Source organism: Salmo trutta, chromosome 36 (genome assembly GCF_901001165.1).
Source record: "Salmo trutta chromosome 36, fSalTru1.1, whole genome shotgun sequence".
In the NCBI taxonomy this organism is placed as follows: Eukaryota; Metazoa; Chordata; class Actinopteri; order Salmoniformes; family Salmonidae; genus Salmo; species Salmo trutta.
The window spans coordinates 33,110,669-33,126,756 of record NC_042992.1 but is presented as its reverse complement, the minus strand read 5'-3'; the positions used below and the strand labels follow the sequence as shown (position 1 = coordinate 33,126,756).

The following is a 16,088-nucleotide window of genomic DNA, read 5'->3' as shown; positions in this document are numbered from 1 at the left end:
CACTGGTAGTACTTGGGAGAATATATTTAATCTCCATCACTAAGCGCTCTAACCATAATTGGTGGTGCTTTGATGTCAGACACTTCCTTCTTCATCTTCACCACAAGGGATATGATGTAGCATTAGCTGCCTATTGGTGCCCTTCTCATTCAAATCGACAATCTGTGATATGTATAGCTGTTATCCATCATTTTAATGAATTACCCTTTGATTCTTGTCAAATGTAATTTGTAAATGCCTCATGAGCTTAGCACAACTGTCTTCTATCAAGCCCCAAACACGTGAGGTTGTTTTACTTCATTGTAAACTGCCTTTGTAAACAATTTCGAGCTTTAAAGTCGGTTTACAATTATTATGTGCTGTCATGGACTGTCAGTTCTTGCAGCAAGAGCGCCATCTATGAATTTGCAGATGCGTTGGAGTGGTTACATTTCCCCAGCCTCATCCCTCTCCTGTATACCAAAACAAGGCTGACGGGCTGCTGTTTTGCTGAAAAACATATCCCAGACTGCACCTTTAACGCTCACTAATCTGTTTAAAGGCCATCGTGTAGAGGTTTGTTACTGGTTCTTTGTTTACCCGACCACCCCCTGCAGGAAAGACTGTGATTGATGTGTTTATGCGTTTCAACACGTGTATGCATGCCTGCCTCAGCAGCTCAACAATGACAACAACTTCCACAAGCGGCATGCCTAGCGATGCCTAACACGTTTACCGGCTAAATCCTCCCGAATTTGTCTGTGCTTGAGCCTCCAGAGGATATGTTTACACACATAACCCTCAGATATACTGTAATTTGCCATGGCGAGAGTAAAATAAACTGTGACGGTGGCTGCCGCTTTGAAACGTGCACTGGGGCTGACATTTTGGACATTGTACTAGCTGAAAATGATCACATTTCATCAGATTACTGAAAACAGAAATATATTGAACAAAAATATAAATGCAACATGTGAAGTGTTGCTGGCATGTTTCATGCCATAAAATAAAAGTTTGCAGAAATGTTCCATACGCACAAAAAGCTTATTTTTCTAAAATGTGCACACATTTGTTTACATCCCTGTTAGTGAGCATTTCTCATTTGCTAAGATAATCCATCCACCTGACAGGTGTGGCATATCAACAAGCTGATTAAACAGCACGATTAGTCCACCTTGTGCTGTGGACAATAAAAGGCCACTCTAAAATGTGCAGTTGCCTCACACAAAACAATGCCGCAGACGTCTCAAGTTTTGAGGCAGCGTACAATTGACATGCTGACTACAGGAATGTCCACCAGAGCTGTTGCCAGAGAATGGAATGTTCATTTCTCTACCACGTGTTTGATACCATTCCACTGATTCCGCTCCAGCCATTACCACAAGCCCGTTCTTCCCAATTAAGGTGCCACCAACCTCCTGTGGTATCCTCAAGCATGATAGCATTGATTAACTGGTGTCAGCGGACTAATTAAACTCTTTGTCATAACCAGGAGTAATTTAGGCAAGAGAGGGAATAAAATTTTGAAAGTCGTGGGCCGTTTCATTAATGAGCTAAAGATGGAAGGAGCTTACAAAAAGTTATGTGACGCTGATCCAAGTGTGAACCAGCAGAGGACGCCATCTTCCACTCTCCTTCTGTCCCTCTTTCCCTTTCTACCTCTTATTTATTTCACCTTTATTTAACCAGGAAAAGCCCATTGTATGTAGTTCTGTCCTTGAGCTGTTCTTGTCTAATGGTATTATGTCATTCTGTATTATGTTTCATGTTTTGTGTGGACCCCAGGAAGAGTAGCTGCTGCTTTCACAACAGCTAATGGGGATCCTAATAAAATACCAAATACCAAATTGAGACACAGAGTCTCTTTTCCAAAGGAGACCTGGCCAAGCCAGCAACAATCAATACATTACAGAATTAAAACATACAACAATACAATACAACATGGTCCAGCCTAAAAAAAAAAAAAAGCATTTACACTCTTCCGTAACAGAGTCTACCATAAAATGTTGAATTCATTCAGTGGCAGTAACATATCTAGATGAAGCATGGGTTGTAGACTATTCTATGCCTCTGGTGCACAAGACGAGAAGGCAGTCATACCGAAAACTGTAAAATGTCCTGTGAACTTTAAGTAGCAACCACCTAGCAGAGCAGGTATGGTAACCGCTGGTGGTGAAGGACAGATAAGACCAGATGCTCTTATTGGCCACCGCTATCTCTTTCATTCATTCTATTTATATTTCTCTATGTATTTGTCACTCAAGCACAGCAGTCAAAGGACAAACAGCAAATGGCTGAGAGTTAGCGGCCTCTAATCGTTATTTACTCATCGTTCCTAGTAACATTTAATCATCTTCCATCACAATCCATTCAAGCATGTTATTTTCCTTTACTTGAGTTAATTACTCTTAACACGGGACAATCTCTGCACTCTGAATGCATCTTGTCAGATGCGCAGGCTATAGATGTATATCACTAATTAAGACAGAGGTTAACAAATGGATGGTGATAGATGTCAGGCTAGGCTATATTACTTGGGTGCTGGATATAGAATGGTAACAGGCACATACATGTCCAGGGGCAACGAAGGGCAATCAGTGTAAGTTAACACTGGATATTATACTGCCACAGGATGTGACTCTGTCAGTAGCACATGTTAAGTTGGTGGTTGAAGATATCCCTCTAGTGGTGTGGGGGTTGTGCTTTGGCAAAGTGGGTGGGGTTATATCCTGCCTGTTTGGCCATGTCCGGGGGTATTGTCGGACGGGGCCACAGTGTCTCCCGACCCCTCCTGTCTCAACCTCCAGTATTTATGCTGCAGTAGTGCTGTGTCAGGGGGCTAGGTTCAGTCTGTTATAACTGGAGTATTTCTCCTGTCTTATCCGGTGTCCTGTGTGAATTTAAGTATGCTCTCTCTAATTCTCTCGCTCTTTCTCGGAGGACCTGAGCCCTAGGACCATGACTCAGGACTACCTGGCCTGATGACTCCTTGCTGTCCCCAGTCCACCTGGCCGTGCTGCTGCTCCAGTTTCAACTGATCTGTCTGCAGCTATGGAAACCTGACCTGTTCACCGGACGTGCTACCTGTCCCAGACCTGCTGTTTTCAACTCTCTAGTGACAGCAGGAGCGGTAGAGATACTCTGAATGATCGGCTATGAAAAGCCAACTGACATTTACTCCTGAGGTGCTGACCTGTTGCAGCCTCGACAACCACTGTGATTATTATTATTTGACCCTGCTGGTCATCTATGAACATTTGAACATCTTGGCCATGTTCTGTTATAATCTCCACCCGGCACAGCCAAAAGAGGACTGGCCACCCCTCATAGCCTGGTTCCTCTCTAGGTTTCTTCCTAGGTTCTGGCTTTCCTAGGGAGTTTCCTAGCCAGCGTGCTTCTACACCTGCATTGCTTGCTGTTTGGGGTTTTAGGCTGGGTTTCTGTACAGCACTTTGTGACATCAGCTGATGTAAGAAGGGCTATATAAATACATTTGATTGATTGATGTTGGTTGGTCATTTAGGAGCCTTAAAGGGCTCAAGGCCTGGAGGTCATTGTGACTCACAAGTTTAAGAGAATACAGCGAGAAGTTCAGGGCCTTTAGTTTACATTTTATTGAACAAGACAATGATCCGTAAAACATATAATACGTTTCCCAAAAAGCATCAGAAAAAAAAAAAATTCAGTTAAAGGGAAAGAAAATCAAAATAAATATATCACAATCTCAAGTGTTTGGCTTTCCACAATCAGAGGTTACCCCATGTTTCTTTTTTAATCTTGTCTTTATTTTCTAAGACAGAAACAAATGTGTAAATGAAATAGCTAAAAATAAAGTACCGAAGGCACGTCTGGCTTGGTGATGAAAAAAAGCAACAATGAATGTGAGATGACTAAACAAGCAGGGAAGGAAAAAGACCGGATTCAGATGAGCGTTAATCGCTAACATTCACGGTTTGTATTTTTGGCATCAAACCTATTGGGGAGGAGGCTAATTTATTGGCAAACACGCACAGCAGCTCCTGCTGCAGCGAGAAGTAGTTAGCAGATGCCTTGAGCATAAAACAACAGAACTAAACTAAACAGACTGCTGACTCATTGGTCTCTGATAATAACAAACCCAGGGGACCCAATGATTGTCTTTTTTAAGCTCAATATATCAACACATCTTCAATTTTGAGTCTTTTTTTTATAGGCAATACACATAACAGTATAATATACTTGATGACAATATGAAATACATAAAATACACCAAAAAAATTAAATAAATGGAATCACGGTTTATAAAACCAAACAATGAACAATTAATTTCCCTTTGAACTCTGACCTGTGTAAGGGCTATAAAATACAGATGTGATTGTCTGATACTGCAGCACTTTATGCGAGCCCGCCGCCCACAGCCATATGTTTTCAAAATGGCAGCGGGACTCTTTTTGCACAGAGAAGAAGTTGAGCTACCCATAGTTCCATGCAGCATGCAGACATTCCCTTTAATAGAAATCATAGAGACCGAATCACCACCAAAAGCCAATGACAGTTGCTTTCAAAGTGATTGTCACATGAAAAAAGTATAATATTGAAGTAATGCACTGACTGTGATGGACTAAAGAACAGTGGGGTAGGCAGTTACTGTGATCCATTTCTCCATGTGTCCGTATATCTGTCTACCTGTCCGTCTACTTTTAATCATCTATATAGTATATCTATTTTTCTATATCTGTCTAGCAATCATTAGTGTCTATAGTATCTATCTATTTATTTACATGCGTATCTACATTAGTACATGTGCTTTTTGTTCATGTTTCTGTCTTTTTCTTTGTGTCTTTTTTTTATTTAACAAGTTAATGTACTTAGTGAGTATAGGCTTGCTTCTCTCGGTGTCTGTTGAGGTGACACTGACAGATCAACGCCCTCGTGGAATTGTGCGACTCTAGCTCCTTGGAGCATGCAGAAGCAATCATTTGTTCGCCGTACCTCAGCAAGAGTTCGACTCAACTTTTTGTTTATTGCACCCTGCAGTAAGCACTCTGTGGAAAGAGCATAGTCATATGCTGACTGACTAATGTATCAGCAAAAAGATATCTCAAGCGCTGTGCGCCTTCTGTACGGCCTAAAACCACCCCGCTGCTCTACATCGATGCGTAGTGCTTGAAGTAGACGACACGATGGCGGAATGCAAAGACATCGACAACATTGAAAAAGTATAAAGCCCGGGGTCTGCAAGTAGCCTTGGGAAAAGTGAGCCAACTGTTTTGAAACAAGCCACGATCATGCCATGCAGAGTTATAAGGACTAAAATCCACAAACCGTTTTTATATTCATTGACTGACAACTTCAATACCCGTTAAAGTAAAATGTACACTTTTTTTTCTCTTTCAATTTCACACTGAAACTGACACCCCTATACATAGAGGCTCTGGAAACACTTACACTATTTTTTTTTTTTATGTGCACACATTTAACCGGCAATATATTAAGCATCAATATAATATTATTTACAGTGTTCATTGATCATTTGGTTCACCTTGACATCGTTGACCAACTTGACACGGTCTCACATAATTGTTCATCAATGATGTTTTGCACATTTGTGTTTCAGTACATAAAATGCTTTAGAATAAGACTAAAATATAAAATATTAAAATACATATTTTGCTATGTGTAAAATATACAGCATATATTAGAGAGCATATTAACCACTTCATCTACATAAATTGGTACTAATGGCAGTATTCTCCAATACATGCCGTGTATTTTTGACACTGAAAATACAATCCTTATAATTTGAACTTAATTTGACTTATATGTAAGCAGTAATCTTTCCTGTGGTAGGGGAATTACGAACGCATTGATAATTGTGTGTGCATTGTGTGCTTTGCTGTAAACCAAGATGTCACATTTCGTTACCCTAATAATGCAGTATTACCAGCTCTTGCAATTTAGACTGAACCCAAAACATGAGTCATGTTACAATGTTATAAAACAGGGACAACCTCATTTTGTTCATACTGCCATAAAATGGCATTTTGGTCTGAGGATGCTTACTGGACGGTGTAACATTGCAACTTTGAAACAACCAGTTTCAGGTGATATTTTCTGGTGATATTTTTGAATGATGTTTCCGGTGATATTACCTTGCCCGAATCACAACAGTAGGAAACACTGCATTTAGGATTTGACCACATCAGGAGGCTGGAGTTGTGCCGATCTTTCCAGAGCCTTCCTCGGACTCTGTGCTGTTCAATGTAACCGAGTAGAGGCACGGTGTTGTTGTTGTGTCGTTATGGAGACCTAAACGTCGCCTGCTAAACATACATGGCTGCCGACACAAAGCTTTCTCCGCGGGCCACAGCGGCCGACGGCGGCTCGTCGACACGGTGATCGTCCGCGTCAGAGTACGGTGGCAGGGCTTCGTCGACGTCGGCATACTGTATCGAGTCCTCCAGGGCAGCAGGGCCGCCACCATTAGCAGCCCCGCCACCAACGGTGTTATCGTCGCCATCGTCGCACGCATCCAGATCCTGTAACATCAACAGATCCTCGGTTGAACCAGCAACAAGAACTCTCAAGATGTGATATGGTTGGCAAAATCCACTCCTTGACCATGCATTGCTCAATAGTTTCACAACAGGTTAAATTTTTTCGAAATAGTCAAGCTGTTGAGGTACCATGGAGGCAGAATGTTATAATATAGTTAAAAAGGGTGAGGGATCTGACTGATTATAGAGTCTAGAAAGCGGCCAGTTGTCCCTCATTAAAGGACATTTCGATATACAGTAGCCTACAGGTAGTAACTCAGTGACTTTAAGCAGCACTATGTGAAAATGGAGAGAGTCCAGGGTCGTGTTCATTAGGCACCCAATGGCAGACAACAGACTAAAACATGGAGTAACTACCTGGACTTAAGTACAACAAGAAACATTCATTTTTGTTTTCTGGTGTGACCTAATGATCACGACCTAGAGTTTGGAGGATGTCCTCTTACCGTGACAGGCTCTCCGCTGGTCTCGTAGTAGACGTTACTGAAAGGCTGGGTCTCCGTCAACTCCGTCAGCACTGAGTCCGTGACAGGCTTGTTCAGCTGTGGGGTAGTGGAGAGGTCAAAGTCGGATAAAACGGGCCACTCATCTCTGATCAATAGACATTATCCCAATTAAGAACTGCACTACTGCATGTGGTTATGAAGCACTATATTGGTTCACTCCAATAAAGTATCCTTCTGCTCGGCAGGATACATTACGAGTAAGAATGACGGATTAGTCCCATGTACCGGGTAGTGCTGTGACTGACTCCCTTAAATAACTGCCGCCACACTACTCCCGCCTCTTCCTTTTCTTGGCTCATTCCAGGGAGGATTTGCTTGGTAGGAACTCTATGTTAGAGTGTATAAGCGCAGAAGTATACCCGCAGCTATTCAATAGCTTGGAGCAGCTAGCTCGAACACCCACAGAGAGCAGTTGGTGAACCCAATAGTAGACTGGCCTGCGCCGCCTTTGGAGAACGCATGCGCTTAGCGCGCCTGGAGGGGATGAAGGCCACAGTACAGTCCTCCCCATCTGATGACCGTATTCCCCCCTTCTGGGGTAATGCCTCGTCGCAGAAGCACCCTTTTGGCCGCTTTGTTCCTCCACGAAATGGCTCTAGAGCTATTACTGTGGGCTCCGACCCGCTAGGTGTCAGTGCGGGCAGTGGACATGCTTTCGAGAAATGGCCCAGCGGAAGGGGACTGTAGTCTAAATGTTCAGGTGGTGCTACAGCTGTTTGGGAGAGCACAGGAGAACACTCATTGTCCCAGCTGGTTCTCGATGTCACACCCTCTAGGCCCTCTGGGTTTGGACGCCCTCGCTCACGATTGGCCGGCAACGACACTTTATGCATTCTCACCATTTCCACTAATCATAGCTACGCTAGACAGGATCAGCTTGAAGGGCCACCGGCTGCTCCTGATACTGGCTGAGACGACCATGGTTCAGCCTCCTGTTGTCCCTCCTCTCTGGGACCCCATATCAGCTACCACTGAGACCCGACCTGTTCTCTCAGACTTGGGGGATTCCGCGCTGCCTCCTGCTTTGGGCTTGGCCCGAGAGAAGTAAATGGGCAAGTTTAGGCATTCAGGACAATGTGGTGAACACGCTGCAGAACGCCAGGGTTTCCTTGACCAACGCATTATATCAAATGCGGTGGGACATATTCTGGTGTGGGGGTCATAATGTTGCCCCAGAGTCGTGTGACATACAAATGGTTTTACACTTTTTACAATCACTGCTTGATGCAGGCCGAGAGTCATCCAATTTGAGAGTGTATTTGGCCGCAATTTTGGCATGTCATGACGATCGCCTGGAGGGACCCATGGCCACCCATTGCTCTCCAAGTTTATGAAGGGAGTTAGACGTCTGCGTCCAGCGAAGGCCTGTTCGGTGCCAAACAGACCTTGATGTGGTGGTGTCAGCACTTGCTAGGCCAGGTCAGCGTCTTTGAAGCACCTATCCATGAAGATGGCATTCCTGTTGGCTATTACCTCCACTATGAGGGTTAGTGAGTGCTGAATGTTTCCGAATGGGTGCAGACAAGGGGAGTGTTACCATCCGGCCTAGCTCTCCTTCTTGCCGAAGGTCCGGTCTGACAGGCATGTGAACTGGCTCTTACATTTGTCCACATACGTACCTCTGACGGCTGCGGGTGGGCTAAGATTTTCCCCAAGTGTGTTGTGCCCGGTGAGGCCACTGGAAACTTACGTTACACGGACTAAGACAATACAACAGTTGGATCAGCTGTTCGTGTGTTATGGTCAGAGAGTTCTGGGGAAGAGCCTAACGAAACAGAGACTCGCACATTGGATGTGGCCAATATTACTACAGGATAGTGAGTAGCTACATTGTGGGCCTTGCTCTGAGGATTTCCCCTTGATGACATTTGCCTCGGCACTGTCTCGGCCAGTTGGGCGTTGTCTAGAACTTTTGCTACACACTATCGAGTCAATGTTGCTGCCACCAACCAGGTCGGGACGGCCGTGTTCTGTGTTGCCTCCACTTCCCTGGAGGGGGAAGGAGGGACACAGTAACCATGACTGCCCTGATCTCAGTCCTATGGGATTTTACTCTTGTCTGGCCATGCCTAGTTCACAGATTAATCTGGTATTGTGATACCATATTGGAGTGATCCAATATAGCGCTACAGAACGAAGGTTATGTATGTAACCATGGTAATGTGAGCTATTGGATCACTCCAATCCTCTTGTCGGTGATCTACGGCGCCTTGAAGAGGACACGAGGTGGGAGTACTGTGGCAGCAGCTATTTAAGGGGGTCAGCCGCAGCACTACTCGGTATCCGGGACTAATCTGAAATTCTTACTCAGAATGTATCCTGCATAGCAGAACACCATATTGGAGTGATCCAATAGCTCACATAACCGCGGTTACATACATAATCTTTGTTTATGACCTTCACTAATAATGAGCCCTGAATGACAGGGACGTGGACCACTCACCATTTCAGTGGAGCTGCCGGCCTTCACAGGGGGAGGGGGCTTGTGCTTGGGAGGACCACTGATTGGATGAGAGAAGAGAGGGCAGGAGAAGAGGTTAGTGCTACTTACTTTGTCCATACCTAACAGATTAATTTTGGACTGAATAAAACTTCATTGGTCGGAGGAAAGATAGGTATTTTGTTAAGTCATATATTGAAAGAAACATTTGCTGGGGGCGGAATACTCACTCCCCATTCATGGCGTTCTGCTTGCGTTTTCGGACCAGAATGATGACAGCGCCGACGATCGCCAGCAAGAAGAGAACCACACCGATGATGCCTCCGATGATGCCAGCCGTCGACGGCCCTGCTGTAATCTTACGCTGCTCTGAAAGAGAAGACGACGCGGAGGACTTAGGATTTAGTCCAATTCAAATGAATGTGTCATTACTCCTGTGGCAGGGATAAGGGCTGGGGAAATGTGTTACAATCAGAATCCAATCAGAAGTTTTAAATGAAAACAGCTGAACTGAAGAACAGGGGCCTGTTCAGGAGGATGTTCTAGAACATTCAGATAGGTATGTATCGCAGAGAACAGATATGATCGGTTATTCTATTTCTATCTGCAACATCCAGAACGTTTCTCATCACTGAATACACCCCAGGAAATCAGCTCTGTTAGGCATTTAATCCTTGCCAGACATCTTATCATCCGACGATGTTCCAAGTAGACCTCCGCCTCCTTGCTCAATTATGTCTGTGTTTGTGATTTCCAGAGGGCACTGAGGCTGAGTGAGGCGTCTAAATTGAATGTAAAAGCCTCTCATTAAGTTGGTTTTAAACCGGCTTGCAGTTTCCACAGATGGCCACTGGGGGCGACAAGATCCCATTGAGGATAATAATGGTGTACTTTCTCTTTGCGGCCACATGGTGTGCTGTTGCCAAGCTAAAGTCTCACTGCTGATAGTGAGAGTGAGAACATAAATTACTTTGTCGATTCTCCCTCCGGCTAGGCTTGCATCCATATCAAAGATTCCAAATATGGGTGATTCCACTGGGAGTGGTGCAGCACCACGCATCTGTTAGGTGTGTGTGTGTGTGTGTGTGTGTGTGTGTGTGTGTAGAGGAGTCTGCTGAATCTACGCCGGGGACACATCCAGAGATGCACCCTCATACAAACAACGGCAGTCACAACTGAAAAGACACCGGCCAGCTACAATCATTTATTATCACGAAAACATGGAATGGAGGGAGGGAGAGAGAGAGAGAGAAAGATGGGGTGGTGGCCAGGGCTGTCTCAGTCCTAAATTGTTCTCTCTCATTCTCCCAGCTGGATACGTGGACACACACAGACACACACAGAAATCTATACAGACAGAAGGCCCCCCCACCCACCCACAGCCTATTGGCACCCCTCTGTGGGTATCCTAGCCGTTTATCTGATGTGCTGGATATCAAAGTTTACATTCGCAGCGTTTACCATTGATGTTCTCCACTGATAAACTGTATTTTCAATAAATAATGAGTCATGTTAGTTACTGCATCAAAAACTAGCAGTCTAGCGATGGAGGAAATTAACTGGGTTGTATTCGTTAGGGCAAACGGCAGTAGAACGCCTTAAAACCATTGACGGGAAAACTAAAACAAACTGTTGTTATTGCTCAAGTCCAGATAGTCCCACCCCTGTTTCTTATGTTTAGTGCCTAATGAATATAACCCTGTTTGAAGGATGGGGTGGGCTGAGGGGAGGACGTAGAGATACAGAGGATTGGATTGGCTGGAAAAAGGAGGGTAAAAGATACCCTCCCGATGCTCACGGGTTTGGCTTGGCAGAGAACAAGGGCCAAGACAGGGTGGGGTAAGAAGAGAGGGGGGAGAAAGAGAAAGGAATGAGAACAGATTTTGTCAGGGTGGATACAAGAATGGGGTGTGGTGGAGTGGAGAGGATCTCAATGAAGACTTATTAGCTCACATAACAGATGTGATGAGAATAGACAAACCTCTTAGCACTCACAAACACACACACACTAAGACACACACCTGGCCAGTCACCCTAACATATTCTACAGCATCTCTCTTCCAGTTGAGTCACTTACCACACACACACACACACACACACACACACAACACACACAGAATAGCTAGCTTTTACCAAATGAATCAAAAGGGGGGTGGCATTCGGTGTGTGATACTATCCTGTCAGCCCAAATTGAAAGAATGAGACTATCCCGAACCCCATCACATGCTACACAGTCACATATTAATGTGTCTCATATATAAATAGATGTGGGAGGATGGAGGGATAGAGAGATGGGAGGGAAGGATGATGCTAGGAGGGAGGGCAGAAGAGAGCGATAGGGGTGCGAAGGCCCTGCAGTGGGGCCAAGAGGCAGACTTTAAAGGTCCTCCGTCTCCATGGGATACGGTTTAAGTGACAGGGAGGAACAACTCGTGAAACAACCACTCACAGTCGGCCGGGCCTTCACCGCCATTGGCATTCTGCTGCTACACGCCTCCGCAAAACTCCCAACTGGAACATCTCTCTCTATCGCTCGGTCTCCATCTCTCTCTCTCTCTCGCGCTCCATTGCTCACTTTCCCTTCACTGGCAAGTAAGCTCCGAAATCTTCTCTCTTAGTCAGACACAGAGGTACACACACACACACACACACACACACACACACAACCATCTTGCCTCCTCTAGCTGGCTGAAAACTGATACATTCAAAAATGGATACATTCAAATACTACATAATTACCTTTCAGTTTAATAACTAACTATTAAAAACTTGTACAGTAAGTGCTGGAGCTAGACGGGGAGCGAATGAGTGAAAGAAAGGACAAAGAATGGAGAGTGGGAGAGGGAGGGCGAGAGAGAAGACTAAAAGCTTCACAAAGATAACGATAATGGAGATATGAAGTTGAAAATCTGTCGACAGGGGGAAACATTATTCGGCTCCTTACTGCCTTGTGCTTAGAGGCCAAAAGAGGATTACCACTGACGGCAACCTCCCCTAAGTGTTTTCTTTACCCCTCCCTTTCTCTTTCTTCATCCAACTCTCCATCCCTCCCTCTTTCTCTCTCCCCAACCATCTTAGTGACCTAGTGTGTTCCCGGCTTCCCGCCTGCACCATCGAGCCAAGCCCTCCCTCCTCCTCCTCCTTCTTCACACACACACACACACACACACACACACACACACACACACACACACACACACACACACACACACACACACACACACACACACACACACACACACACACACACACACACACACACACACACACCACTTTGCAGGGCCATCTGTGATTGGAGGACAGTCTTGCGGGAGTTATTTCACTGATGGGCTCGTTAGCATCCCACAAGCATACATCTTATCTTACCCCATTGCTCACCAGTGAACTGTACAACGCAACACACACACACACACACACACACACACACACGGAGACCTTTAGCACCGCCAGGGATGACAGTTGATCCAAAAGTCATTGGATCGTGACGCCTCATGGTAACACTCACAAACACACCCGTGCGGCAGGTAGCCTGGGGGGTAGGAGCGTTGGGCCAGTAACCGAAAGGTTGCTGAATCAAAGTCCCGAGCTGACAAGATAAAGAGCTGTCGTTCTGCCCCTGAGCAAGGCAGTTAACCTCCTGTTCCCCGGGCGCCGAAGATGTGGATGTGGATTAAGGCAGCTCCTGCACCTCTCTGATTCAGAGGTGTCGGGTTAAATACACAAGACACATTTAGGTTGAATGCATTCAGTTGTACAACTGACTAGGTATCCCCCTTTTCTGCGTGTGTACGTTCGTGCGTGTCTCTCTTAGGGTTTAGAAGTGTAGCTTTTATCCAAAACTATCAAATGCCAGCGATGCCCTCTTTTTTCCATGCCGGTCAATTCTCCCGTGTTTCGGTTTCCCTCCATCGGTCTGCCACTTAGTGGATTAAAAACACTCTCCTAGTTCACCTCCTCAAATAGCATGACTGGACCAGAAAATTGTGTTTCTCTACGAAAATGATACCGAAATTAGTTTATCATCATTGCAAACGCCTCCAACCATTCCATTCCCGGGGATTAAACTAGGTCAAATAGGCGCGAGACAGCAACAGCCACTTCAGAGGCTTCATTTCGGCTCCAGAATGGCCCACGTCCCCTGATCTTTGCCTTAAAACAGGTCACGTACCCAGCGACTGCCACTCATCTGGGTCAAGTAGACCAGGGCTGGGCTTCGGGGTCGTGGCTGCCGCCATGGCGCTTATTACCTGGTAACCTTCCGCATACGTAATGAAGCCTGGGTGTTTGCGGCGCCACAGAGGGCTCTTGCCGGGTCAAGAGAGCAGTGTGTGTGTGTGTGTGTGTGTGTGGAGCTCAGAAGGGCATGAAGCAGAATGTTTAAGCTCCACTGAGCTGGGTGTCTCCAGACCAACAGGCATTTCTACTAGCGTGTCTTAGTGGCCACTGCTGCTGGTGCCAAGCAACATCAAGCAGAGCCACAGCTAATCTACTGAGATCTTGCCCCAGTTGGTCCCGGTGCATTTGAATAACTATCTGGAGATTAAGCTGAGGTCAGTCAGTGACACTGCATGCGTGTGTGTTCGTCAGACTGTGCCGCTATATCCATCTGTCTGTGTCTGTCAGTACATGCTACTATCCTGTGTTTGTGTGTCCTATATATATCTATCTATCTTTGCGCGTGTGTGTGCCCCCTGACTGTGACACTATTACCTCCAGCCCCCTCCCTCCCTCCATCCACTCCCCCTCCGTGGGGAGCAGTATGCTTCCTGCCATCCAGTGCCACAGCGAATCACAGCCCACACTCTCATCCAGCCACTGCTGTCCCTCTGGCCCTGGGCAGACAGTCTTACCCTTCTCTCAGCCCAAGTTCTCTCAGCCCAAGTTCTCTCAGCCCAAGGGCTCCTCCACACCCCCTGGCTGTCCTTGGGTCGCTATCGGTCATCTGTCCCCCACTGAGTGACCTTCCCCTCACACACAGTCACAAGGATAGCAGAAACACATAGACACACACACACACACACAAAGATGGTCGACACACACACTTCCAAAGTCTCCTCCTCTCCCTGCTGCTACATGCAGTATCAGTCCCTGATATAAACATTGCCAGTTACAATGACACAGGAAACATATGCCGGGCTAAAGCGGTTTAATAGGCTTAAACCCTCCTGATACAAGCCTTTTCCCCTTTACTTTATCCTTTGAGAGCCTCTCTGTGTTTAGGAACTGATTTAAGGGTGTTTAACAGCATGCCATGGATTGTGTGTAGACACCTCAGGTATGCAGGTATTTCCGCTAACAGTAAAAATAATGGCCACCGCTTTCTTCCCACAAAATACAATTGCAGCTTGTTTATATGTGACTGATTTGTTGCAGCTGGAGATGTTATCATTGGACAGACGCACACACACACACACAACCCCCCCTTCACTCACTCACACACACACACACACACACACTCCCTGCAGGACTAAGATCTGATTTTTCTTAGTCTGACTGTCGGGAACCAGGCGCTTCATCATCCTTCAAAAATGCCTCCCTCCATCCCCCCCCTCTATACCCTACACACTCATCCATCTCCTCTCTGTTCCAGTTTTGTAAAACTCTTGTTGTAAGTCCTCGCCCCCCTCTCCAACAAACCACAACAGAGTTTTTCAGAGAATGGACAGATCAGAATGTGCTGACTCCAAGGGAGAAGCCCACAGTGCACTTAACCCCCATTCGTGTCTTTTAGCATCTAATTTGCTTTTCCCGGACTGTGGTTTGGAGGGGAGAGTGGTAATGAAAGAATGAAAGCGAGAGAAAGAGAGATCAGAAAGAGCGAGAGAAAGAAAAGGGCAAAATGGTCTTATGGAGAGAGAGAGAAAAATGAGCTCCCTTGAGTGCATCAGTCTGAGACGGTCTGTTAGCTGTTAGCTGCTAACCACTAATAGTGTAGCAAGCCACAAACTTTTGCTACGCTAACAACGGTAAAGGTCTCTGGGATGGCTAGCCACGGCGGAACTAAAGGGCAGGCCCTGCGAGGCCACGGCTGGAGTGTGTTTAATGAAGCTTCTCCATCCTGGAGGGGGAAATCAATAATTTTCAGGCCCAGGGACATGTACTAGTCTGTGGCGACCTAAATGCCAGAACCGGACAAAAACCTGACACCCTCAGCACACAGGGGGACAAACACCTGCCTGCCTGGAGGTTACAGCATTCCCTCCCTAGGCACAACTATGACAACATAACCAACAAAAACGGGTCACAACTCCTGCAGCTCTGTCGCACGCTGAGTATGTACATAGTTCATGGTAAGCTTCGAGGGGACTCCTACTGTAGGTACACCTATAACTCATCTCCTGGCAGTAGTACTGTAGACTATTTTATCACTGACCTCAACCCAGTCTCTCAGAGCTTCCTCAGTCAGCCCACTGACGCCCCTATAAGATCACAGCAAAATCACAGTCTACTTGAACAGAGCAATACTCAATCATGAGGCATCATAGCCAAAGGAACTGAGTAATATTAAGAAATGGTATAAATGGAAGGGAAGTAGTGTGGAAACCTACCAAAAAAACAATTAGGCAACAACAAATTAAATCCCTTTTAGACAACTTCCTAGACAAAATGTTCCACTGTAATAGTGAA

General features: G+C 45.7%; 1 protein-coding gene across 1 annotated transcript in view; it reads right to left on the bottom strand.

Moving 5' to 3' along the window:
- Nucleotides 1-3,578: 3,578 nt before the first annotated feature.
- The window catches only part of LOC115175936 (poliovirus receptor), a 78,273-nt gene continuing 65,763 nt past the window's right edge, over nt 3,579-16,088 (bottom strand). The window contains exons 7-10 of the mRNA XM_029735590.1: nt 9,692-9,830; nt 9,465-9,522; nt 6,962-7,057; nt 3,579-6,497 (exon numbers count right to left, since the gene is read on the bottom strand). Of these exons, the coding sequence (XP_029591450.1) occupies nt 6,282-6,497; nt 6,962-7,057; nt 9,465-9,522; nt 9,692-9,830 (509 nt within the window). The 3' untranslated portion in view covers nt 3,579-6,281. The remainder of the gene's footprint in view (nt 6,498-6,961; nt 7,058-9,464; nt 9,523-9,691; nt 9,831-16,088) is intronic.